This window comes from Stegodyphus dumicola, chromosome 2 (assembly GCF_044657685.1).
Source record: "Stegodyphus dumicola isolate Sdum_Otavi_A_Nest chromosome 2, ASM4465768v1".
Taxonomy (NCBI): domain Eukaryota; kingdom Metazoa; phylum Arthropoda; class Arachnida; order Araneae; family Eresidae; genus Stegodyphus; species Stegodyphus dumicola.
The window spans coordinates 150,283,778-150,310,505 of NC_140769.1; the positions used below are offsets into that span (position 1 = coordinate 150,283,778).

The 26,728-nt window shown below is 36.4% G+C and overlaps 1 protein-coding gene across 2 annotated transcripts in view; it reads left to right on the forward strand.

Moving 5' to 3' along the window:
* The window catches only part of LOC118204391 (uncharacterized), a 48,018-nt gene extending 22,742 nt beyond the window's left edge, over window positions 1–25,276 (forward strand). Inside the window, exons 4-5 of one of the 2 annotated variants that reach the window (XM_085811266.1) lie at window positions 11,076–11,142; window positions 19,894–20,031. In XM_085811266.1, coding sequence (XP_085667392.1) covers window positions 11,076–11,142; window positions 19,894–19,956 — 130 coding nt within the window. In that variant the 3' untranslated portion in view covers window positions 19,957–20,031. Of the gene's footprint in view, window positions 1–11,075; window positions 11,143–19,893; window positions 20,048–24,936 lie in introns of those variants that run through there. The other variant, XM_085811265.1, reaches the window with a different exon arrangement.
* The last annotated feature ends 1,452 nt before the right edge of the window (window positions 25,277–26,728 follow it).

Genomic DNA, 26,728 nt, shown 5'->3' on the forward strand with positions numbered 1-26,728 from the left:
ACTGTACAGACTAAAACATTGCTATCTTCAGTGCGCGAGACTGTCTATCAAAAATTTTATAGGTAAGCTGTTTTTGAATATTTCTTGATTTTGCTATTGAATCGAATTTTAATGCGGCATAAGCGCGAAGAATGTGATACTTAATAAATAAAGTAAGCACAAAAACGTTAATAATAAAAAGACAAAAAAAGTTTTATAAAGCCATTTTTGTAAGAAAATTGAGCAGTGATACGATGAACTGAGAAAATATCGGAAAAAAAAAAAAAAAAAAAAAAAAAAAAAAAAAAAAAAAAAAAACAGAAAAATGTATGCTAGTATTTAATGTTGCATTGGGGATCCTAAACGTATATTGCTATGCTTCTTTTACAGTTTTTGTAATTTTTACTGTTGCATTTTATATGGCCTAAGTGCAAAAGGAATTACGCTGAATGATAAAGCTAAAAAGACCCCCCCCCCCGAAAAATGAAAAGTTATATTTTAAATTACGTCCAAAGGGGCGTTTTTTTAACGTTTTGTGTGTTACCTTTATTTATTGAACATCGTGTTCTTTGCACTTAAACCATAACTTCAGTTCAATAGCAGTGCCGCAAAATAATTTTTAAATGAGTATATCTTTAGAATTTCCGATACACAGTTCCGCGCGCTGGAGATAAAAAGATTCCCCCCCCCAATTGCTCGCTTTTAAATCGTTAAGTTTGTTACTCAAAATTCGAAAAATTTTTACATAATATGAAATCGATAATAAAATTAATTCCAAATTTGGTCTTCCACGCGCCCATATTCGTAGGAGAATTACGTCATTCAAAATTCGAGGGCTCTATCTACCGTTGTTTTATCAGAATGCGGGAAATATACATACATTTATGCAGATTTTTCATTATTTAATTTCTTCAATTATAATGCAGGACTCTAACATTTGGTGGCAACTGTTTGAAAAGTGAACCAACGCAAAATCGAAAAACGAAAATAATAGTCCTTCAGGGACAAAGCCCCTTTGGACTAAAAAAGGAGGTTTAGTAGAAGTAAGTGTAATAGCAGATTGGTAGACTGCGAGCTCAGCGAGAGCGTAAAAACCCTTTACAAACACTTTTGAACGACCATTAAAATCTAAAACTTTTCAGATTCTTTTAAATTTTTATATAGAAAATTATCATGGTAGAATAATTCATTTCCACTAATTATTAAAGCGGTAAACAAAATCGCAGTCTCTCATTCTTGTATTTCATACAGTTTCGTTTCAATATTTTTAAAATTTAGCTTTAGAATTTATACAAATAATTTTTTTAATTTAAAGTCATATTAGGGAACACTTTAATTTCGTGGTTTACACAAATCATTTTATTGCTACATAACGTCACAATCCGTTACATTCCTTTAACAAGATAAGCTTCATTATTTTTTCTAATTATTTTTAACTTAAGCATTAATGAAAAAATGAAAAATATTTTTTTGTCAAATGAATATCATACACAGCTTTCATATCAGCTTTCTGTCTTTTAAATTCGCATATCTCGGCATATTATCTATACACATAGTTCGATGCATTAATAACTGAAAAAAATCTAACTGCTCAAAACAAGAAAAATAAGATTTAAAACAAAACTACAAATTTGGAATAACAATGTTTTAAGTAGAAAACATATGATCAACTGCAATTACGATAGCAAACCTTACGTACTAAAATAATAAAGTAAAAGTTACTAATCGGATCCAAATTCGTTTCATATTGTTCATAAAAAGATCATTGAACTGTTCGTAAGTTCACCATATCAAAGGAAAAATTTTAAATGACCGCTACAATATAATTTACAATTAAAACAATAATACAAATTTAAAATCCACAAACGATATATTAAACATTGCAGATAATATAGGATGCATTACTATTGTTCTCACCATACACACAACGATCTACAAGGGGTGATCAAATGAAAAGGTACGAAACGACGTAAAAACGTAACAGTTAAATATTTGCATATTCTGCCATGGGAGAACGTAGCGAGACATCTTGGGATGCGATTGGAATCTCTGACTGGGATCGGACCATGCGCGGGCGCCCGCATGCGCAGGAGAAAGCAGAGCTCTTATCAAAAGCGGCGTCCAAATGATGCGGCAGTACGTATGAGGACAGGATGGCGTTCGCGTTGCAAAATTCGACGACTGAGGAGCAGCGAGATGTTATCCGATTTCTGAGAGCGGAAGGTGAGAAACCGGCAACTATTCATCGTCGGATGGTAAGAGTTTACGGGGAGAAATGTGTCTCTGACAACTCTGTCAGAAAATGGAGTGCCCATTTTCGTGCAGGGAGTGAGAGTGTGGGTGATTATCCGAGACCAGGCCAGGCAAACACTGTCATCATGAGCGATCTCGACAAGGTGGACAACCTAGTGAGAAGTGATCGGCGTGTCATTGCGAATGGACAGGTGGATGTAAGCTATGGAACCGTGTGGACAATTGTTCACGACAGGTTGCGATATCGGAAGGTGTGTGCCGCTTGGGTTCCGAAGCAGCTCACTGACCAGCAAAAGGAACTGCGCATCACTGCAATATTTGTTTCGGTAATCAGGAAGACCCCGCTTTCATGGAGCGGATCGTCACAGGTGATGAAACCTGGTGCCATCACTACGAGACAGAGACAAAGCGAGACAGCATGCAGTGGAGGCATGCGTTGTCACCTCCCCTTAAAAAGTTCAAAGCCGTGCCGTCAGCAGGTAAGATGTCACCGTCTTTTTCGACGTTCAAGGTCCGCTACTTGTGAAATTCCTGGAGCACAGAAAAACCATTAACTCCGATGTGTACTGTGAGACATTTCGACGCCTACGCAGGTCCATCAAGAACAAAAGACGAGGGCTGCTCACGGAGGGTGTGGTTCTGCTCCATGATAACGCGCGTCCACACGTCTCCAGAGTCACACACGTGGAACTGGCCAAGTTCAAGTGGGAGACTTTGGACCATCCGCCCTACAGTCCGGACATGTCGCCCTGCGATTTCCATGTGTTTGATCCACTGAAGAAAAACCTAAAAGGGAAGCGCTTCAACTCGGACGACATACTCAAGGACGCTGTGAAGGATTGGGTCTCGTCACGGCCACAGGAATTCTGGGAACAAGGAATCCTGCGGCTTGTCCATCAGTCGGATCGTTGTGCTCAGGCCTATGGTGTATATTTCGAATAAAGTCTACATTTGTACCCACCGTGTCGTTTCGTACCTTTTCATCTGATCAGCCCTTGTATATTCACATAAAAAAATCAACGAATTGCAAAAAATCGGCTTTGCGCATAGCATCGGTATTGCACATGTAGACAGCACATGAGAATTTTAATCAGAGAATTGCACAAACTCGGCATCATGCACAACCTACTCCTTAGATTCGAGTTAATTAAAAAAAAATTATGGTGAATCTTTACATTATGGTAACTCGGCGATTTTTGGGCGAAAATTTGGCGACCAAGTAAGAGCTAGAGCAACCTGCTAGTTTTGTTTTGGACGTCATTTTGTTTTCACAAAGTAAAAGCATGTTTTTTTTTTTTTTTTTTTTTTTCCAACAATCTGCTAGCCGAATTACGCTTATACTAGAACTTTTATGGAACAAAAATGCTTAATAATGACGAAGATTAGGTGCGATATTGAGAGAAAGTGCACAATTACAAACTGCTTGCCGCGTTTTTAAGAATTGCAAATGCACGGTATCCATGTTCACGTCGACCTATTTTCACTTAAAAAAACATCCCAGAATTGAACAAAAATGGCATTGCCCACACTCTTGACTTTATCTATGCACACATCGATCTATTTTCACTTAAAAAGTCAAAGAAAATTGACAAAAATCCAATTATTACTTTTGTAAAAAGTGGTCGATTCTGCACTTTCGCAGCGAAATTGTTTCTAAATACTTATTAGCTAAAATCACGATCGGAATTTTCCGGAAAATGTCACATGACATGTCTCATTATCTGTCATTTCTCTGAGACAAAATAATCTGTGATTCGAACTGTGTACTTCTCAGATTATTGCTAAAGTCCTAGCTAGTAACCTTTATCGCATTACCAAAATGTCGCCAAACTACCTGTTACGATATTCTAAAGATTAGCGAAATTATTTTTCCAGAAAAATGACCCAGCGGCAAAAATAAAGCTACTATAATAATCACATTATCTAAGAACGAAATCCCCAAATTTAGCCTGAACTCGATATTTCACTTGAGCCGATCATAATAGATGAAACTTACCTTCAATCCTCTCCTTCTGTGAAATGTATTGTCGACATCTCACTCAAAAATATCTTCGCAAACCACGAATTCTTTCGAGCAGACACTGTAATTCGATGTTTACATTCGCCTCCCATAACTCTACACATTCACTCAAAACCAGTACCAAATGCAATTCGTTTGCTTTCCAATTTCATATTCGTTTTACAAATCGTAATTTATGCAACCTTGCAATCAACATTTTCTCCGAATACCACGATTTTTTTTACCATTTCGGTCCAGCTGGTAAAATAATAATAATAATCCAAATTCAGATTTTCATCTGTAGACAACAATTATTATTGATCATAATAACAACTACTTCTACTAGATAATAAATAATACTTTCACTTCACCTATTGTTTCAGTTTAGTTTCTAAGGTTGTCATGCCTGAAATCAGTAAGAAGTTAGTGAGGGCTACAAAGAATAATAAAGATGTTATATATGGAAAAAATTGATTCTTGCTTTTGCTTTTTGCCTTTTAAATTATTGTAAAAATGAACTTTGCAAGCAACTACATTCCTGTTAACCTCGGAATTATTGATAAAGATATCAGAAAGTGAAGAATCGGCGATTAAAGAAGAAATAGCACGGGTAAGTGTTAAAATACAGTCAAAAGTCGTTAATTCAGACACCCATAATCCGGAATGATCTATAATCCTGACCTCAAAGCTACAAACTTTCTGCGCATGCGTCGCGTTGACGTATGCAAAATACGTTTACGAATGCGCGTTTAATGTATAACGGACGGTATAAGCTAACACTTCTCTGCTTACATTTCCAAGAAATCAATGAATCGCCTAGTAAAATAGTACCACCAGAAAAGGACTTACCATTGTCTGCATTTCCCCAGCTAGCATCAGCATATGCATTTGTTGTGTAGCGAATTTAATTTAATTAAGTGATTCATAAAAATCAAAATTTTAATTTGTAATTATTCAAAATTTGAGCTACACAAGTTTGGTTATATTCTTTTTGGCCTATTAATTCTAGTGTAATATATTTTGGCTTTCCGAGTTTACGCGAACTGCGTCGTCAATCTTGTACACGCAAACAATGGATAGGTGATTTTTTTTACGTAATAAACTCAGTTTTTCATGTCAAAAATTAATTTGATTTCTTAGTATTTAATATCATTAGTTGCAGAAAAATTAGCTCTTTAATTTGGCATAACTTTCGTTTTTCTAACTTTAATTGCATTTGAGTTATGAGCTTTAATTAGTAAATTTTTATTCGTTTGCTTGTGATTTAGTTAAAGGGGGGTGAAATGCCCTCTTTCCGGTTGAAAAGTCACTTTTTGCGAGTTTCAGCGTTCTTTCGTTGGGACCCCTTGCAGGGTTGTTGAAATTCCTAATTTTCCCCTGTCACAGGTGGTGTTTATTTGGCGAGGGTTTGGTGACATAGAATTTCCGTTGAGGTTTCAAAGTAGTGGATTTGGCGAGTTTGATAACATGAGGGTATGTTGTTGTTGCAACTATTTTAACTTTCGGCGAAGAGTGGGTTGTGCCAACTTGGCAGTCCGGCGTCCTCCCTTTTAACGGGTTGTTTTGGGGGACGAACACACTTTTTGACACGTCTTCTTGGTAAACCATTTACAGTATATTCTGATCAAGCTTCATTATCTCATGTTTTAAAACTTAAAGATCCCACTTCTAGAATTGCACGTTGGATTATGGGTTTATCCCAGTTTGATTATAAGATTGTTCACAAACCAGGTAGATTAAATTTAACAGCAGACTATTTATCTAGAGCAGTAAATGTTACACAGTTAATTCAAACTTCCATTACTCCTGAGTTGTTGGAATTATTCAAAAAAGAACAAGCTTCTGATCCTTCTTGCCAACAGATTTGTAAATGATCTTAAGAATAATAAGTCTCCTACACTTAATTCTCAGATATTTTTTGTAAAGGAAGATGTTTTGTATTGCAAATACAAGAAACCCAAGTCACGTTGGCAGAAACAAGATAGACTAGTTGTTCCTAAAACACTAGTATTAAGAATTTTGCAGGAGCATCATGATTCTCCTACTGCTTCACACTCAGGCTATCACAGAACACTTCATAGGGTTCAAAAGTCTTTTTTCTGGAAGGGTATGCATAAACACACAATTACATTAAGTCCTGTCACTCCTGTATCCAGAGGGGTCATAGACCTGCTCATAAGGCTCGCCTTATGAGAATGCCTATGGCTACCCGTCCCATTGAGCGAATTGCGATGGATATAGTGGGTCCCCTTCTAGTTACTACGGCAGGCAACAGATATATTTTGGTCGTAACTGACTATTTCTCACGATGGCCTGAAGCTTATCCTTTGCAGGACACTACATCCATATCCATAATTGAGAAATTAGAACAATTTATTTCAACTCATGGTATACCTCAACACATTGTTACAGATAAAGGTACTAATTTTATTTCTCAAGCTATAATGGAAGTTTATAAGAAATTGGGGACTACTAAACATACTACTACGAGTTATCATCCAGTCTGATGGTGTATTAGAAAGATTAAATGCCACTTTAATTAATTCACTTAGCCACTTAGTTTCTCAAACTCAAGAGGATTGGGATAGACATCTGCCTTTTGCCTTATTGGCACACAGAACTGGTCGTCATAGTGCACTTCAGGATTGTCCAGCTTTTATTTTATATGGCAGGGATTTGTGCTTACCAATTGATTTATTATTGCAAACCAATTTTAGAACTTATGATGACACAAACAATTATTCTAAAGGTTTGGTTTTGAGATTACAAAAGGCTTTTAAATTAGTCAATCAGAATTTAACAGAGGCTGCTGATAAGCAAGAAAATTTACGTGGAAAGAATTCTCATGATAAGGACATAAAAGTGGGAGATTTGGTGTATTTATACACTCCAGTAGTTCAGCCAGGTATGGCTAGTAATCTCTAAATTGAATCAGGGACCTTTCAGGGTTATTGAGAAAGTGACTAAAGTCAACTATAAAATCTCTTCAATTACAAATCCTGATGGGATTCAGACGATACACGTGGACAGACTCACGAAGGTACCAGAGAGAATTATTTTTCCCACACTTCGAAAGGATGACTCAGTCGTGACAGATAATGTAAAGAACTCGTCACACGATTCACCTTACCATCTAAGGCCTAGAAATGCACATGTTTTTGTGTCGAAAAAGTGTTGTTTTTTTTGGAGGTTTTGCTGGGCTGGTCCCCGCTTTTCTCCTTTTCTTAAGTTCAAAATTTTTTTCTCTCTATCTTGAAATCCCTTAGCCATGGTAGTCGGGATTTGTTTCGGTTAGAATTTTTGACTAGATAGTTTTCCAGCCAACACTTCGTGGTGATTGTCTTCTGTTCTTTTTAGTGCAACTCGTTTTAGTTTTCTTATGCCAAGGATTTATTAGTAGTTTAGTCTGCGCTGTACAGTCGCGGTGTTTATTCGTTTGCCCTCTCGTATTGGTGGGGTGTCAGTTCTTAGGGAAGTGAAATTCTGTGTGTTAGGGAAACTTAGGATTTATACGGTACACTTTTTCCTTAAGCGTACTTTTGAGTTGATATTGTCACTTCAATGGGTGATTGCAAGAACTAGTTTGTTTACATTTTGTGTCAAACGCCAGTAGCTCTTGAATTGTTTTGCTTTAAACACTCGTATACTCAGTGGTGTTTGTTTATTTACATATATTTTGTTTTACACACTTTTCACTTGATTTGCCTTTGGGGGGTTTCGTGATTTTACATTTTACTTTTCACATTTTATTTTAGGGCGTGTCACGTGTTGTTTGACACCACTTTTATTTTTTTTATGTATGCTTGTTGTGTGCCAGGGACACTTCTTGACCTTCTTACTCTGTTCACTAATGGATCTTTGCTAACCATACAATTATGGTAGCATTTGGATTTGCTAACCATACAATTATGGTAGGACTTTGATTTTACTAACCAATTATGGTAGGACTTTGATTTTACTAACCAATTATGGTAGGACTTTGGATTTGCTAACCATTGATTTGGTAGGATTTATATTTGCTAACCATGACTCATGGTAGGATTAATTGTAAATAGGTATATGTATCCTTCTTTGTGATTAACATGTGGTACTATTATGTACTCTGATTTTTTTTCTCTTCGTATTTAGTAACTTATGTAAACCTTTTCCATTGTCTGTGGGTCCTAAAATTTTTTTGGCTTCGCCAAAAAAAATTTTTCCCGATCATAGAAGGGATGTTGTGTAGCGAATTTAATTTAATTAAGTGATTCATAAAAATCAAAATTTTAATTTGTAATTATTCAAAATTTGAGCTACACAAGTTTGGTTATATTCTTTTTGGCCTATTAATTCTAGTGTAATATATTTTGGCTTTCCGAGTTTACGCGAACTGCGTCGTCAATCTTGTACACTCAAACAATGGATAGGTGATTTTTTTTCACGTAATAAACTCAGTTTTTCATGTCAAAAATTAATTTGATTTCTTAGTATTTAATATCATTAGTTGCAAAAAAATTAGCTCTTTAATTTGGCATAACTTTCGTTTTTCTCATTTCAGTTATGAGCTTTAATTAGTAAATTTTTATTCGTTTGCTTGTGATTTAGTTAAAGGGGGATGAAATGCCCTCTTTCCGGTTGAAAAGTCATTTTTTGCGAGTTTCAGCGTTCTTTCGTTGAGACCCCTTGCAGGGTTGTTGAAATTCCTAATTTTCCCCTGTCACAGGTGGTGTTTATTTGGCGAGAGTTTGGCGACATAGAATTTCCGTTGAGGTTTCAAAGTAGTGGATTTGGCGAGTTTGATAACATGAGGGTATGTTGTTGTTGCAACTATTTTAACTTTCGGCGAAGAGTGGGTTGTGCCAACTTGGCAGTCCGGCGTCCTCCCTTTTAACGGGTTGTTTTGGGGGACGAACACACTTTTTGACACGTCTTCTGCTTTCTTTTGAATTCCTTTCGGTGCTGCGAATCGGCAGCAGATTCTGCCGAGAAAATGCTTTTATTAACCGGATATATTACGGGCCTCGTGCCTCTGCGCCTTGAGCGCGGGCCCTGGTTTACGGGTATCTTTGTCTATAACTAGGTCTTCGTAGCAACATTATATATTTTTTTTGGTGTATGAGTTTACATTAAAGTTTCTCAAGAAATTAAATGCTGAAAATCGTCGTCTAGAAAGATGTCTCTACTGTCTCTACCATAGAAATGCTTCATTAGTTTTTTTGGCTTCATCAGATGTCTCTACTGTCTCTACCATAGAAATGCTTCATTAGTTTTTTTGGCTTCATCCAACACGAATTATGGAAATTAAATTATTAAATTTAACTGATCGTTTTTAAATTATTTTATTACTTGCTATATCATAAATACGATATCCTTTCCTTTCTCTAGCATATCCTAACATTATCCCTCTTTTCCCTGGTATGTCAAATTTGTTTCGCATTACTTTCGGAATGTGAAAGTATGCCACACATCCAAACGTTTTTAGATACTAGTTTCATTTGGGTTTTTTACCATTCCAAATTTCTAAAGAAATTTTTTCTTTTCCTTTCCGGGGTGTTAACTTTGATACTTGAATGCTAAAATAAATTGCTTCTGCCCAGAATTTTACCGGAAGCTCACTCTCATGTAGTAATGTCCTAGCTCTTTCTAAAAGAACTCTGTTTGCCGGTTCAGCTTTCCCATTACTCTCACTGTTATATGGAATTGTTTTGTAGTAATGTCCTAGCTCTTTCTAAAAGAACTCTGTTTGCCGGTTCAGCTTTCCCATTACTCTCACTGTTATATGGAATTGTTTTTTCATGAAAAATACCGGAATTAACAAGATAATTATCTAATTGTTGATTTACAAATTCTAAACCATTGTCTGTTCTCAAACGTTTAATTCTTTCACCAGTTAAATTTTCATACTTAGCTTTAAATTTACAAAATGCATCAAACACTTCACTTTTAATTTTAAGAAAATAAGTAAAATACATTCCAGAAAAATCATCCACTAAGATCATAAAGTATTTATACCCACCAATTAATTCAGTTTGAACAGGCCCACATAGATCAGAATGAATTAATTCTAAAATTTCTGAACTCTGATTAATATCAATATTTGGATGACTTTTTCTAGTTATTTTACTTATGTCACAAGTTTCACACTTAAAATCACTTACATCATTAATATCAATATATTCTTTCATTTTAAGCATATATTTTGGATTTAAATGGCACAATCTACTATGCCAAAGTTCATAATTATTACCAGTACAATCATTAGCAAAGCAAGATTCAGAATTATAATATGGTTCTAAATTAACTTCAAGCCTACCGTTATTCTTAAATGCTTTAAAAAGTAATTCATTACACCTACTAAAAATTAATACAGAATTATTCCTTGATTCAATTTTACATCCTTTATTCATTTAGGTAGTGAGTGACAATAAGTTATTTCTTAAATCAGGAATATAACTAACATCACTAATAGTTAAATTAATGTAGTATCTGGAAGTGCGACACAACCACCAGAGGGCCTCACCGATGCGCCAGCAGCGAGGTGAAAGAGGAGTATGACAGAGACTCTTCTGCTATCCCATGCGAAGGTGGTGAGATGTCTGTCTACACGTGAAGGTGTCGAATAAGGAACTGTAGTTTTCCACGCGAAGGTGGTAAATTAAACTGTTTAATACATCATCAAGTGCCAGTAGGCACTAATCGTTTATGTGGCAAGACTGGTAAAAGCTATACAGAATCCTGTTTGTATCAAACGGCACTTGTGATTAATCTAATCTGTACCTTCTTCTGATTATCTTTATTAAATGTTCTGTGGTGTGGAAAACAACGTTGGAATTGTTATTTAGCATCTTCAACTCCCCCAATACAGAAAATCTGGGGGCCTGTCCGAGATATTTGGATATTTGGATACTTCATACTTGGATACTTCAGAGAAGGTACTGTGAAAACTTTGCTTTATTTCTTTCTTGAAGATAGTGATACTTTTGTTTCGTTTTTAAAATGAGTTTCCTAAATAATTTAAAGAAAAGTGATTTAATATTAATTGCGGAACAAATTGGACAGACTGTTCCAGAAAATGCTAAAAAAGCTGACATTAGAAAAATTATCGAAAATTCTGATGTTTTCAAAACGAACGTTGAATTTGTTCGTGGCGTCGTCAAGTCGATCGCAGAGGATCGGACACCTAAAACAAGTAATGAACACTATCTGTTAGAGATCGAACGTCTTAAATTAGCTCAAATTGAGAAGTAGATTGAATTAGAAAGTTTAAAATAACAATCATTATCGAGTGATAGAGGAAACGCGCAGACTAGTGTTGAAGATATTATTAAAAGCGTCAAAACACTAACTATAGCTGTACCTCAGAAACCGGAAGCTATGCATTTGTTTTTTCAGTCATTTGAGAAAGCTTTTACTACTAAAAGTGTACCAGTGGAGTTAAAATCAGAAGTGTTGATTAATTTGTTAGGTGATAAATGTAATAATGTTCTAACTTATGTTTCTGAACAAGAAATCGCGGATTATGATAAATTATAAACTCTAATCTTGAAAGAATTTCAGCCAACACCGCGTGAGTGTTTGAACAATTTTAAAAATGCGCAGAGACATTCATCTGAATCGCATGTTCAGTTCGCGTCTCGACTCAGTGCAACTTTCAATTATTATTGCAAGTTAAGAGAGGTAGATAAGAGAGGAGAAAAAATTGTGTGATCATATTGTATCTGATAAGTTGTATGAAACTCTGGATTCTAAAACAAAGGAACATATTAGTGTTCGGGAGGGTCAAAGTTGGTACCCACCTAATCAATTGGGGAGAGAATGTGATTTATTTTATTCATCCAGGGCTAAATCTTAAATTGATACCAGTAACACGCGAATCGAAACTCCAGAAAATAAAAAGCTTAATTTTTCCAAAAACAATCTTAGAAAAGCTCAGAGCAATTTCAAGGATTCAGGGAAGTTTGTAAATCAGGGTAGTAGTAAACCAGAACGTATTTGCTATGTTTGTGGGAGTAAAGGGGAATTATTTCACTTTGCGAGAAATTGTCCCAAACGTTTTGAAAAGGAGGAAAGTTCGTCTCCAAAAAAGGTATCTGGGTTAGAGATTGAATCGGATAATGCAGCTAGAAATAAGTTAGAATTTATTGAACTGTTGATTGATGGTAAGAAAGTAAAATGTTTAATAGATTCTGGAAGTGAATTGATAGTTGTAAAGAAATCCCTTTTTCCGAATAAATTATCAAGTGGATGTATAGAACTCAAAAGTTCGTTTGGTCACGTGGTTAAAGCGGAAACGGCGAAGTTTATTTTTTCTTTATGCGAAAGCAAAAAACAAAAAGATATAGAAGCAGCGATGGTTGATGAATTGATAACAGACTGTATTCCCCCCCCCCTTCCTGTCTAAAAATGATCTGTTGTGACCAGGTGATGACTACGCAATATGAAAATGATTCCGTCTCTTCAGAAAGGAATTTTTTGTCTTTTATTTCTGCAGCCATTGAGGCAGACAGCGAAACAGATTTATGGCATATTAAAGATGAAGGATTACGCAATACTGTTTCCACTCTTATTAATGAGTATAAACCGTTAGAAAAGCTGCGCAGTACAGACTTAAAAATGAAAGTAATATTAAAAGATGATATTCCAGTTTCTCAGCGTTCGAGGAGAATTCCTTTTGCTGATCAAAACATTGTTGATAATCAAATAGATGAATGGCTAAAGGATGGGATTATAAAGCCGTCGTGTTCCGAATATGCTTCGCCAATTGTTTTGTGTAGAAAAAAATCGGGGAAGACACGGATTTGTGTTGACTTTAGGCAGTTAAATAAAAAAATAGTTAAGGATTCTTTTCCTATGGCACAAGTAGAAGAAGTTTTAGATCGTTTGGGTGAAGCAAAGGTTTTTTCGACATTAGACTTAAAAAATGGTTTTTTTCATGTTCCAGTTGAGGAAAACTGCACTAAATATTTGGCATTTATTACTCATGCAGGCTTGTACGAATTTCTAAAAGCACCTTTTGGTTTGTGCACGTCCCCTAGTGTATTCCAAAGATTTATTTATAATGTGTTTAGAGATTTAATTCGGGATGACACTGTTGTTACTTACATGGACGATTTTATTATTCCAGCACGAAACGAGAACGAAGGTTTAGAAAAGTTGAAACGCGTTTTAGAAGTAGCCAAAGAATATGGTTTGGAGATTAATTTTAAGAAATGTCAATTTTTGAAAAGAAAAATAGAATTTCTCGGGTATGTTATTGAGGATGGTACAATTCGCCCCTCTACTGAAAAAACCAGGGCTGTTGAAAATTTCCCGGAACCCAAAAATCTTAAGCAGATTCAAAATTTCTTGGGTCTTACTGGGTATTTTAGGAAATTTATTGCCAATTATTCAAAAATAGCGAAACCACTAAGTGATCTTCTTCGTAACGGAGCAGAATTCAAATTTGGGCCTGAGCAAAAAGATGCATTTAATAAATTGAAAGAACTTTTATCTACAAGTCCGGTTCTTCATATTTTTAAACAAGGAGCACCATTAGAATTGCATACAGACGCAAGCAGTCATGGTTTCGGCGCTGTATTGCTACAAAAGTCAGATGATGGACAGTTACACCCCATTTACTTCATGAGTAAAAAAACTAGTCTCCAACAAGAGAAGCTATCTAGTTATGAGCTTGAAGTTTTAGCTATAGTAGAAGCTCTAAAGAAATTCAGGAATTACCTTTTAGGATCTAAGGTCAGGATAGTTACGGATTGCGATGCTTTCCAGAAGACCATGTTTAAGAAAGATCTAACCCCTAAAGCGGCGAGATGGGCGTTACTTCTAGAAGAATTTGACTATGAAATTGCTCACAGATCTGGGCAACAAATGAAGCATGTGGATTCATTAAGTAGAAACGCGGTCATGATGGTTACTTGTTCTCAGGGAGAAATTACAGCCAAAATTGCAGCTGCGCAAAGAAGTGATGAGCGTCTCCAGTTGCTAAAATCCTTAGTCGAGCAAGGACTAAAGAAAGATTTTCTAGTGAAAAATGGAGTATTATACAAGTTCGACAGTGGTCGTGAGCTACTTGTGGTACACGAAGCATTAGAGTTAGAAATCATACGTAGTATCCACAACAAGGGACATTTCGCAGTGTCTAAAACAGAAGATCTGCTGAAAACCGACTTTTATATTCCTAACCTTAGAAAACGAATTGAGCAAGTTATTTCAAATTGTGTAGAATGTATTTTGTGCGACAGAAAGCGAGGTAAGAGCGAAGGATTGCTGAATCCCATACCAAAAGATAGTATCCCTTTGAGCACTTTTCATATCGATTTTATAGGACCATTACCTTCGACAAATAAGAACTACAATCACATCTTAACCGTGGTTGATGCATTCACTAAGTTCGTATGGCTCTATCCAGTAAAGTCTACATCAGCTCAAGAGGCATTGCAGAAGCTGAAACTGCAACAATCAATTTTCGGTAATCCTTTGAGAATTATAAGTGACAAAGGTACGGCATTTACCTCTATAAAGACTTTGAAGATTACTGTAGTCAGGAGAAGATCCAGCACATATTTACAACTACAGGCGTTCCTAGAGGAAATGGACAAGTAGAAAGGATTCATCTCACTCTGATTCCAGTCCTATCTAAATTATCCATAGATGATCCAACCAAGTGGTACAAATATGTTGGAGATGTACAACGGATCTTGAACAGAAGCACAAAGAAGAGCAAAAGCACAAAGAGTTCTCCATTTGAGCTTCTCACTGGTGTTAAAATGTGAAATCGAGAGGACTTAAAGATTATGAAAATTCTTGAAGAAGAAGAAAGAAATATTATGATGAAAGATCGAGAAGATATGAGAGAGGAAGCAAGGAAAAACATTCTAAAAATTCAGGAAGTGAATAGAAAAACATACAACAAGAAGAGAAAAGAGGCACAAGTATACAATGTGAACGACTTAGTTGCCATACAAAGAACGCAGTATGGAGGTGGACTAAAGTTAAGGCCAAAGTTCTTCGGCCCATATCGTGTAACAGCGAGGAAAGGCAAAGATCGTTACCAGGTGGAAAAAGTGGGACACCATGAAGGTCCTGGATGTACCACTACAGCAGCTGATCTCATGAAGCCGTGGACTTCTACTATATAGGACTGTGTGTGGTCCTTCCACACTTCTTTCTTTTTTTTTCTTTTTCTTTTCTTTTGTTTTTTTTTAATTTATTTTCAGGTGCTGTCTTGATGTTCCAGTGTTGCTGATCCGTGTTTTCGTGGACGAACAAATGTCAGGAAGGCCGAGTTGTAGTATCTGGAAGTGCGACACAACCACCAGAGGGCCTCACCGATGCGCCAGCAGTGAAAGAGGAGAAAGAGCAGCAGAGGTGAAAGAGGAGTATGACAGAGACTCTTCTGCTATCCCACGCGAAGGTGGTGAGATGTCTGTCTACACGTGAAGGTGTAGAATAAGGAACTGTAGTTTTCCACGCGAAGGTGGTAAATTAAACTGTTTAATACATCAGCAAGTATCAGTAGGCACTAATCGGTTATGTGGTAAGACTGGTAAAAGCTATACAGAATCCTGTTTGTATCAAACGGCACTTGTGATTAATCTAATCTGTACCTTCTTCTGATTATCTTTATTAAATGTTCTGTGGTGTGGAAAACAACGTTGGAATTGTTATTTAGCATCTTCAACTCCCCCACTACATTAATAAAACTAGAATTCTTTGTATTTATAGTTTTTGCTTTAACAGTACCAATACCTTCTGAAAATATTTTTGAATGTTTACCTGCCTGGTAAATCTCCCTCACCTCTGGTGTATATTCTGAAACCAAAAGAAGTTTTTTGCTATGTGTCCAGTTGCACCACTATCCAGCAACCAAATTTTATCACATTCATAATTTTTTCCACGCGTAAGTTGAAGAGCAAAATCATTCTCTCTTTCATCAGAACGAGATGAAACGTTCACACTTGTAGGTTGTGACTTCTTTCTTTCCTTGTTACCTTTGGATAACTCACTTTTTGGAATCTTGTTTCTGTAATAGCAGTCCTTCGCGATGTGACCAGGCCGTCGACAAATGTAACAAATTCTTGGCTTATAGTTTTTATTCCTTCTTGATTTGAACGCCTCTGCGTTGGTTCCATCAGGTCGTTTCCCGTTCGTTGAATTGTGAACGGACTCTTCCTCACGGAGTATTTCGAGTACTTCATCAATTGTTTTTTCACGCTGAGTTTTTACAATTTCCCTAATTCGAGAGAATTTTCCGCGAAGTCAACGGACTGTGTAAAACACCAGCTCCCGAGGAGATACATATAGTCCTTGCGATTGGCACTTAGTTGCTATTCCTCTCGCTCTTGCGATATAATCATTAGCCGACTCATGCAACTTCATTTCTAAATTTTTTAACTCATTACCAGCATCTATTTTTCGATCTTCGGCTTGTCCCGTAAATGTTAACTTTATTTTTTCCCAAAGAATTTTTTGCATTCTTTTCTGTGGAAAACTGAATCGCCTGCTACGGCGTCAGCGTTTTTCTCATTCCACAATCTTTCATCTTTCTCGTCTAAGTTCTTAGATTCTTCACTTCCAACATTAACTTCGAATTCCAAAGTGAGGAACTCTACAATGTCTTTACAGATTCAGATGCATTAACACGCGTTTGGGCGGAAATGGATTGCCGACTCTATGTGTGACTAGGAGTTCACACATAGATCATCTGTGACTGTCTCTCATAAAACTTAAAATAATCCCATACAATTCTGTTATGGGTAACATATAATATCTTACATTGTTCTTGATTTATTGTGTATTGAAACTGTATACTTCTTAATGAATCACCCTGTATTTCTATAAATAAAACGAAAAAGGTAAAAAAAATAATAATAACGAATAGCGTCTGTATTTGGTAGGAATAATTTGAAAAGTGATGTGCGTTTGTAATAAATCAAAGCAAAATGCCGTGTCGAGATAATAATATTCATTCGAGACCAATGGGTCTTTTGAGCTAAAGAAAAATTAGAAGTACAACTTAACTGGAACTTGAAACCGAGACCCTCAACTAGAAATCCCGTTATATCGCTGTTATCTACTATCAAAAGCTGAGTATTGAAATTTACAGCCAACTCTTGTTAATGCATATTTAAAATAAAACGTGTTTATGGAGCTTTGTATAGCCTTGATGAAGTCTTCTTCTAATAAAATGATTAAATGAAATCTATCTTAGGACTAGGGTCTGGTTACTACCCAGTCCTACAGGTCTATGTTCTAGAGGACCTTTAAATCATACTATATTTTTATATAATTATGTTTCTTCCCTTATATAAGTGCAAAGCAGATACTGAGAACTCCCGAAAGAGAGTTTTGATTAAGGTCCTGTATGGCTTATTCAGGCCGTGGTTGAAATTGGAGACCACCACATAAACGCTTGCTGATGGGCACACTACAAGTGCGCTAGTGAACTGAGTAATAAGCTTCTGTTAATTTCTATATGAACGGATGCATTTGATCTGAGGGATTAGCTACTTGATATAACTCCAGTTTTATTCAGGCGTACTGTTTTCAGACTAGCTTTAATTCTCTGCCCTCCCCCTTAAAAAAAACAGATAGTTACGTTAAATTCTCTTTCATAAAACCTACATAAGGTTATAAGGTATTTCTCCCGCCTTCTTAGCATGCCTTCGTGGTGTAATGGTCAGCACACTCGGCGCGTATTTGAGATGTCCGTGGTTCGAACTCCGGAGAGGGCATTGCTAATTTTTCATGTCTCCTGCTCCAAATAACCTAATGTCTCTACAGTAAAAAAGGGGTGGATGGTGACTCTCCACCAACAGTATTTTGCGATTGGGTCCTCTAATCCCCAGTCGCCCTTTAAAAGAGGCAGTATATAAGATATTTATCCTGCCTTCTTAACATGCCTTCGTGGTGTAATGGTCAGCACATTCGGCGCGTATTCGAGAGGTCCGTGGTTCGAGTCCCGGCGAGGACATTGCTCATTTTTACTATCTCCTGCTAGAAATAACCGAATGTCTCTACAGGGTATTTTCTCCCTTCTTGGAGCAATTAGCAATTGCTAAATGCCTTTGTGGTGCAATGTAAGCATACTCAACGCGTATTCGAGAGGTCCAAGATTCGAATCCCGGCGAGGAAGTAGCACATTGTTCAGCTCTCCTGCTTCAAAAAACCTAATACAGTGGCGCCCGAACTAAAAAAAAAGTGGTGGACGACATTTCGTCACCAGCAGCAGGGCCGTTCTTAGCTGGCATGGGCCCTAGGCGAAACGAGTGATGGGGGCGGAGCCCCCAACCTTTAGGGGTGGTGCGAGGGGCTAAGACCACCGAAGACAGAAACGGACAGTGAAATTTGACTGAAAGACACGCTTTCCAGAAGAGCAAAAAGCAAAATTCATTAGCGTACGTAATGTACGCAGTTCGTCCGAAAACATCACTAGTCTGGACTTTTCCTGACCTTTCGTGAACCCGCGGTACAGCATAAACGGGGGTTTTGTCCGTATATAATCATATTACATGAACATGTCAGAAGAATCTACTCTACTGAGTACTGACGACGTGAGTAACTGAGTATTACCTAATGTACTTTGTAGCATTGTAGGTTAGTATGCAATTCAAACCTTAATGTAGAAACACCTGGCATGTGTACATGTAAATGCAGAATTATTTTATCCGTATATAATATCTTACCTTATCTTTTATATCATATTAAAGGATTCAGGATAACTGAGTATTACCTAATGTACTGAATAACTAAGTATCACCTAATGTATTATGTAGTACATGTAGCATAGTAGCGTACTTTCATTTTGTCAAAATCTTTTATTAAGTCTGCATAATCAAGACAGTCGATAATTTTTATAACAGACAAGACCCGAGCGCAAAATCAAAGTCGAGTTGTCCGCAAATCAGTGATGACAAATCATTTACAGTAATACAACTCTGAATCTACATACAGCAAAGAATGCAGATGGCGATGACCTCACTAAGCGAAACACGCACGGAAATGCCGTTTTGTGAAATGGTTTCAGATGCATCTTGCTTCGGCTATTTATAGATGAAGGATGCCCCGACGCCCTGGCAGGCTCATCTTTACCTGCTCTTTCACTGGCACTGGGGCCCTGGCCCTCGTCGACGTAATGAGAGATGCTCGTGCTCGGGCTTCTTAGTGCCCCGACTGCTAAACAAAGGGGGCTATTTTGCAGTCGGGACCCTAGGCGCCCGCCTACTTGGTCTAGGCCTAACCCCCTGTCACCGGGATTTAGCGACTGGGTCCCGTAATCCCCAGGCCCCCTTTAAGAGAGGGAGTATGTAAGGTATTTTCTCCCTGTTTTCCTCATGCCTTTGTGGTGTAACAGGAATATTCGCGTTATTTAGGAGGTCCTGGCGTTCCAATTTCGGCGAGGGCATTGCACATTTTTCCCGTCTCCTGCTTTAGGGAAAAAAAAAAACTCTAGAACTAATCCTTTTAATTTTCACGAATTTTGTAACCTCATAATGCCCACATGAAAATATAGTTTAGTGGTTCTAGTTCTTTAACTAATAAAATTAAAAAATTTGCTTCGAATTACCATTTCTTGTGGAACTCCTAACAATCTTGCGGAGAAATATTCCGCAGAATTTTACTTTAGGTTACTTGATCCAAATAAACAAGGTGAATTAATAATAATGAAAGAATGACTTCTTTTTTAGCCATTTGTGCCGCTGGTTAGTCACAAGATCAAGACGCCAATCCATGAAACATTTAGTGCCTGAGCAAACGTGTTACCTCCCCAAAGATGGCCCACCACCATATGACTCTCTCCTGCCATCATATGATGAAGCTGCGAGAATGTGGTCGCCACAGGTGAGGTTTGTTTCACACAAATCCTAATATGTAAAGTAATAATACCTTGTGTAGCATTAACTAAATATTTTTCACTATAAATATTTTTCACTTCTTCCAGTCTGTTTAGTAAGTAGCATAATTTTCCCGTTCGAGAGAACAGTGGTTAACGCGCATGGTTTTTTGTGCCACTATAGCATGCAGTGATTGTTGTGGCGAACATTTTTCTTATCAATTATTGTGAAACAATGTAGATTCCATTTCTGAAGGGTAATATATCATACTAGAAAAAAGGTAGTACGTACACGTCACTTCTTAACTTTATTTCATAGGCACCCTCTTAATTCTCCAACCAACATTTGTATGTAATAAGTTATGTTAATGTGAATAGAATTTATCTGTAAGCCAGCCACAATATGGCCATGTAAAAATTCAAGGATTAATAATAAACACTAGACAAAGGCGGACGTGGGCAAAACCGATTAACCGTAATGGTATAGGGATGGTGCTCACGTCCTCCATTACCACTACTAATAATAATAAATCATGAAACTGTGTTTCACTCGAGACAACAGTTATGATCGTAGGTACACTTGAAATGGAACAGACTTGACCCTTTCATGTACCTTGGTTGTAGCATCAATTAAACAATTATTCTTGACATCCACTAAGAAGCGGAAATGGGTCAAGGAATCAACACCAATTATGGGTTGTGTGACATCTACTACAACGAAAGGCCAATTGAAAGTTCGACGCAAATTCAAATCAATAGTTAAGAGTTTGGTACCATAGGTAGCAATCCGTGTGCCATTAGGGCTGCATACAGTACAGCAGTTTATTAAGGTTGTTAGCACTTGTATTACTCCTGGGAGCACTGATATATCTGTCCCAGTGTTTACGAGGAAACGCAATTTAGTTGAACGGTCAGCTAGTAGAATTCTGTCAATGGGACAGACATTCAGTTGACCAGCAGAAGACCGCCCACTTAGTTTCCCGGTTTTTCAAAAGTACATGGAGAAGCACACTTTCGTGCTTGAGCATCAAAATTCATATGGTAAAAACGTATGCCATTTTCAGATTCTTTGTATTGTGTTTGCGCAATATTACGAGTTCAACTTCTACTTCTACTGAGAAATTTCTTGCGTCGGTGGTATCGGTGTGAACCATGCAGACTTGTCGATAATTGAGACACTTTTTTCTCAAGTCAGCCACTTGTTGTTCCAGGGACGGACTCGAAGATGCGGTACTAGCAGCACTGACATATACTGGAGCAACTAGCTCGTTAATTTTGTCGGCCGTAGCCAAGCGAGTTAGGTCTTCATTGGAGACAGCGAGAATGATCTGTGTATTACTATGAAGGCCTGAAAGCCATAGCGATTTTAGTAAGTCATCGCTGAAATGGTTTCCTGCCAGATCACGCTTCCGTGTGAGCAAGTATAAAGGTGACAATGTTCAAGTCCTTGTAGTAAGATACGTATTTTTTGAAGATACACCTTTGGAATATATTTATATGAGCCACTCTTTTAATTTAGAATATTTATCACTATCTGGATGTTTAAGGATCAAGCCATGCACTGAATTCAAAATATCAGACTCAATTGCTGCAACTACATGGTTGAATTTTGTGGAGTCTTCACTAATGTGAAACTTCTATAATAAAAATAGAAAACTGTGCTTCGATTTGTGCACCCGACAATGATGGTGGGTTATTTTTCCAGAACAGTGGTGGCTTCACCGCAACACGTGTTATTTGTGGTTCTGGTTGCATCGAGTTAGGCATATTTATAAGAATTTTGTTTTAAATAATAATCACTTACCTGCACTAATATTGTTTTAGCATGAATTCCTCGGTACAGTTCAAGTCACATTGGCACTTTTAAGAAGGCTTTTTACGATGATATGCACGACTTGAAAATACAAAATATATTGGAATTCCATGAAATAACTCAGTAAATATGATGAACGATGCGTTTAGTGACCATGGTTTTTCCAAATTCCATTCAATTCTTCGAAATGGCGCAGATGCACTTGGGTTGACATCAGCGAAAATCTAATGCCGACAGCGTGTTCGTTTTTTAAGGTTATAAGGTTCCTCTCTAGAATTTACAGCTAAGTGTGTGAAACCTTGAGAACTGGTAAGCGAATAATCGCTTTAGTTCAGAGGTCAGAAACTCAAGGTTTAATTACCCTTTATTGCTTAAAATAAAATTTACAGATGGCCCTTGCTCAGGACGTTCGGAACAGCCTCCACTTGGGCTTTAACTCAAGAATACTAAGAACTAAAACTTAATTAATGCTTAACTAAAAGGATATAGCCGAAGCTATCAAAATTCTGCAGGAGTTGGCGCCTTAAAAGCTAACTAAACGGCGAAGCTATCAAGGGCCTGAAATACGGCCGAGCATAGTAATAGCTTAGACAGAGTGTAGCCAAAAGGCGAACGCGCTCTAGTCAGAATCTCTGGCTCTTTAACGAAGTCAGTGGAACTTCGACTTTAAATACTGCTCTTCCTTCATTTGCATTTAACCGCGATTCTGAAAAGACATTCTGGTAGGAAATTGTAAGCTGAAATTAGGAACGACAGGAAAGTGGATGCCTGCTTTACCATGTAGTTCAAAGTTCATTTCCTGCTTTGTCAGGAGAAGTAAAAGCAGAAGAATGAAAACTTCTATTTACATATGTACAAATTTACTACCACCAGCGCGAGTTGTGGTGAATCGTTCTAGGTCTTTTAACAGTGTTTCCAATTGTTTGATCATAGTTTACAACTTCTTAAATGGCTCGATAAGGACAGAATTTTGTATTTTTTGAAAGAAATTATGTGCTGCGATTCGGATTTCGTCATGGATGCATTTTATCTTTAATTCTTTATGGATGTGGGAATTTCGAACAAGCCACAGAGCATTGATGCTAAGTATTTTGTTTTGGAAGATGTTTATCCTTAATCTTTCTGTTTTCAAAGCATTTGCCCAAGCCGAGACGGCATAAAGCATGACAGGGCGAATTAAAGTTAAATAAAGAGTTCTTTTCATGCGGCTGCTTAATTTAAATTTTCTTCCTATAATGCAATAAATAGCCATAAATGCCGCAGTTTCCTTATTTACTGTAGCAGTAACATATTCTTTGTAGGTCAGGCATTGATCAATAATAACCCCGAGATACCTATAAGAATTTAATTTTCAATTTTGACTTCAATGTTGACTCTAACATATCTCTTGTATCTCCTATGAAGACCGACTGAGCATTTGGAGGTGCTTTGTCAGTAGACAATTTAGGGTGTATAGATTTTGAGAGTATGACGGTATCATGTGCATATTTAAGTATTTAGCGGGTTAGGTAAATAGTTAATGTAGATATTGAAAAGTTTTGAGCCTTAAATTGACCCTGTGGTACACCACTGCAAGTAAACTTTTTATCAGAAAGAGAATCTCCACATCTGACTTGGACGATTCTTCTTTTCATCTAAGAAATAATTAACTTAATGAAGCTGTTTGGTAGCAGGTAGTTAGAGAGCTTGTGAATTAATCCTTCGTGCCAAACGCAGTCCGATGCTTTTTCGAAATCGAGAATGAAAAATTTACCCGCTCTCATAAATTCATTACACTTTCTGAAAAATAAGCCTTTGATGCGTGTATGGTTTGGGGGGGGATTCTTTCCTCAGTCTTCAACCTCCGTCCAAGGGTTTGTTTCCCAAGGAAACAGACATGCATTCGGAAGTTAAAATCGATTTTTAAAGCTTACTTATTGTTAAAATAGAGCGTGAGAGATCAAAAGAATTTTCTGCGGAAATTGTGGTTTGCCTTGGCCCTCTAATTTAAGGTCCCGGCTAGAAATACGCTAATCTCAAAGACTGAGACGTACCGGAGCCGGTGTCTGGCGCAGTTTAATAATTTCTGGTGTGATTATCATGCTGTTGCACATATGTAACAGCGGTTCACCTCTGTTCGGATGGCGAATGTGTTTGTTGACTGTGCTGCCTAAAAGGGGCATTTCAACTCTGAAATTCATGCTGCGATACATCTTTATACATCCATCCAATTATTACATCTGTTTAGGCGTAATATCCCAGTCTTGTAGAAAACATGTCCTCCATCTTATGTTCAAATTTTAGTGAAATGCAATTATCTTCATATACGGAGAATACATATTGTTTACTAATAAGTTACATATTGTTTGCTAATAAATAATATTCATACATACTGTTTACTAATAAAAAATTTTCGGAGTTGAAATATCTTATTTTAAGCATAACATCATCAAACATTTTTGTTTCCCTACTGGAGGCGCACGAATCTTCCAGATCATGCTGTTCCACATGTTCCTTGCTGTGCGATAATGTAGATCTGTTTCTCTCCAATAAAACTGTATAAAGACAGGGCTACTTTCAAAAATGAACGGTGTCTTCGTGGAGGAAATTTTTAAAGCGAACTTCATCTTTGCAACTGAACAAACCAGCAGAAGAAATACATGACGAAGACAGAACAGAAAAGGAATCATGCCCTTCCATAGAATAGATGAAACAATTATGAAAGTCTCTATTTCAAATGCAAGCAACTATTGCAAATTTGTAAAAAAGTACTTTAAGATATTTGAAGCGGATAAAACAGTTTTTAATGCTATTGTTGACAATAATGGCCAGCATTGCTTTGAAATGTGAAACAAAGCAAAGCCCTATTGAGACATGCTTTAAAAACATATTTCTGTCTGGATTTAACAATAATTTTTATTAACCATTTGGAAGTCACTAAATCAGGGTTTGACTGTAATTCAGATCCCATAACTCAACTCGCCTGTTTTGTTTTATATTATTTTAGGCCATAACTGTTTATTTAGAAATCAACTTTGTAGTTTTTTAAAATTACCACAATAATATTTTAAAGGTGTACATATGCATTTTTATTCTACTTTGCAGATGATTATCAGTTTTCCAAATACAACTGATTCTTACTGCTCGGATCAAAGGCCAAATGCAGCACATCCGATATAGCTGTTTATTCCCGTCTACTAACACAATTTGTTATCTTCTCCAAGTTTGAAAACAAGTCTTCATGTCCACTTACGTAAGGCAGAATATCTAAATACAGGTTCCCCAGACCTGAATGCAAAGAGCTAATTTCTTTAGAAGAACGGAGTACCAAAATTTGGAGGTTACATATACTGAGGATCTTTGCTTTGGCATCATACTTTATTGAAAAGACGTTAAATTTTTGGAACAGCTTTATAAATAAATCTAAAAAAATTATCTATAAAAAGTATATTTACGTATCTAGAACACCACTCTCTTTCCATAGAATTATTTTATGATTGGATGTTCCTATTCCAGCGATTCTTGCATTGTTGGAAACATTTGCTAAAACCTTACCCTGGTATGTTTCCAAGGGACTCGTTATCGTTTATTTCCAACACCAGAAAGACGCCTCCTCTTCAGTTATTCTTTGGACTGTGGAAATAAATAAGTCACACTGATGAAGTTAAGGAAGAATAATGCGAAAAATTATTTTATTTTCATCCAAAAGCTTCTGGACGTTCAAAGATTTTCAGTGCTGATATTCAGTCCTTCCGAAGGGGTTAAACCACACATAAAACTTATATTTTATCAATATTATTATATTTGAGGGTTCCTTAGAGAATTGGGAAACACTTCAAGTTGAAGCATTTTATCAAAAGGTGATAAATTTCTAAATAACATTTGCTCTTCTACGATTTTAGACATTTCAAAGTGACAAAGTTATGATATACTGTTTTATATACTTTGAAAACACTTGAAAATGACACTATGTCCGTGGCATGAAGTTTAAATAATAATGTTGTATTACCTAGCATATTGCGATATTCACACATAGAATTTTAAACTACGCACAATTATGGCTGAAAATTCAAGTTCCAGAAACTTTTAGTGATGCTTTTATTTAAAAATAAACGAAAAGTACTTTAAAAATGTTTTAAAATAATTTCAGGTTTTTAGATAACAAAATATTTACCTTTTAAAACACAGAAACACTCTCCAAGTAAAGTAACATTCGATATATCTAGATTAAGTAACAAGTATATCTTTATTTTGAACAGTAGCAACAATATAAAGAGAGGAGAAAAACAGCGAAACGACTGCCAGTGGAACAGTAAAATTTTTTGGCTTGTGAATTACAAATGGAATTTCACAACTGAGATGTACCAACATTTTATCACCTCAACATACCTAACAGATATGACACAAATGCACATGTAATCTAGAACATCAACAAATATTAAACTGCATACTTTTAATTGAAATTCACATTTACAAATCACTCAAATTCTGGCAATGCAATTAACATTAAAAAAATCTGTACAAATTTTTTTATTTTAGTGGACGGTATTTTGATACTTTATATTACACTCACACATTTTAAGTTTAGAGAAAAGGATATTTCGCTGTCAAAACCGTTTGTTGATACCTACAAACAACGGAGGGCAACTTTATTTAATTAGACTAAGAGTCCTTTTCACACTCAAGTCTATCAAAACTATTACAAATAATAGTTAACTGTAATAATTCATAGTTCAAAGTTCTAAAATGGGATTAGTTTGCCTTGCATTTTTCACATAAATCTTAATGAAAAAAAGGATATTAAAATTATATAATGTGAAAAATAATTTCACAATAACTAAAAAAATAACAGGAAAAAATTATGCGGATTTATTCTTGATTTTCGCAAAAAGTTTGA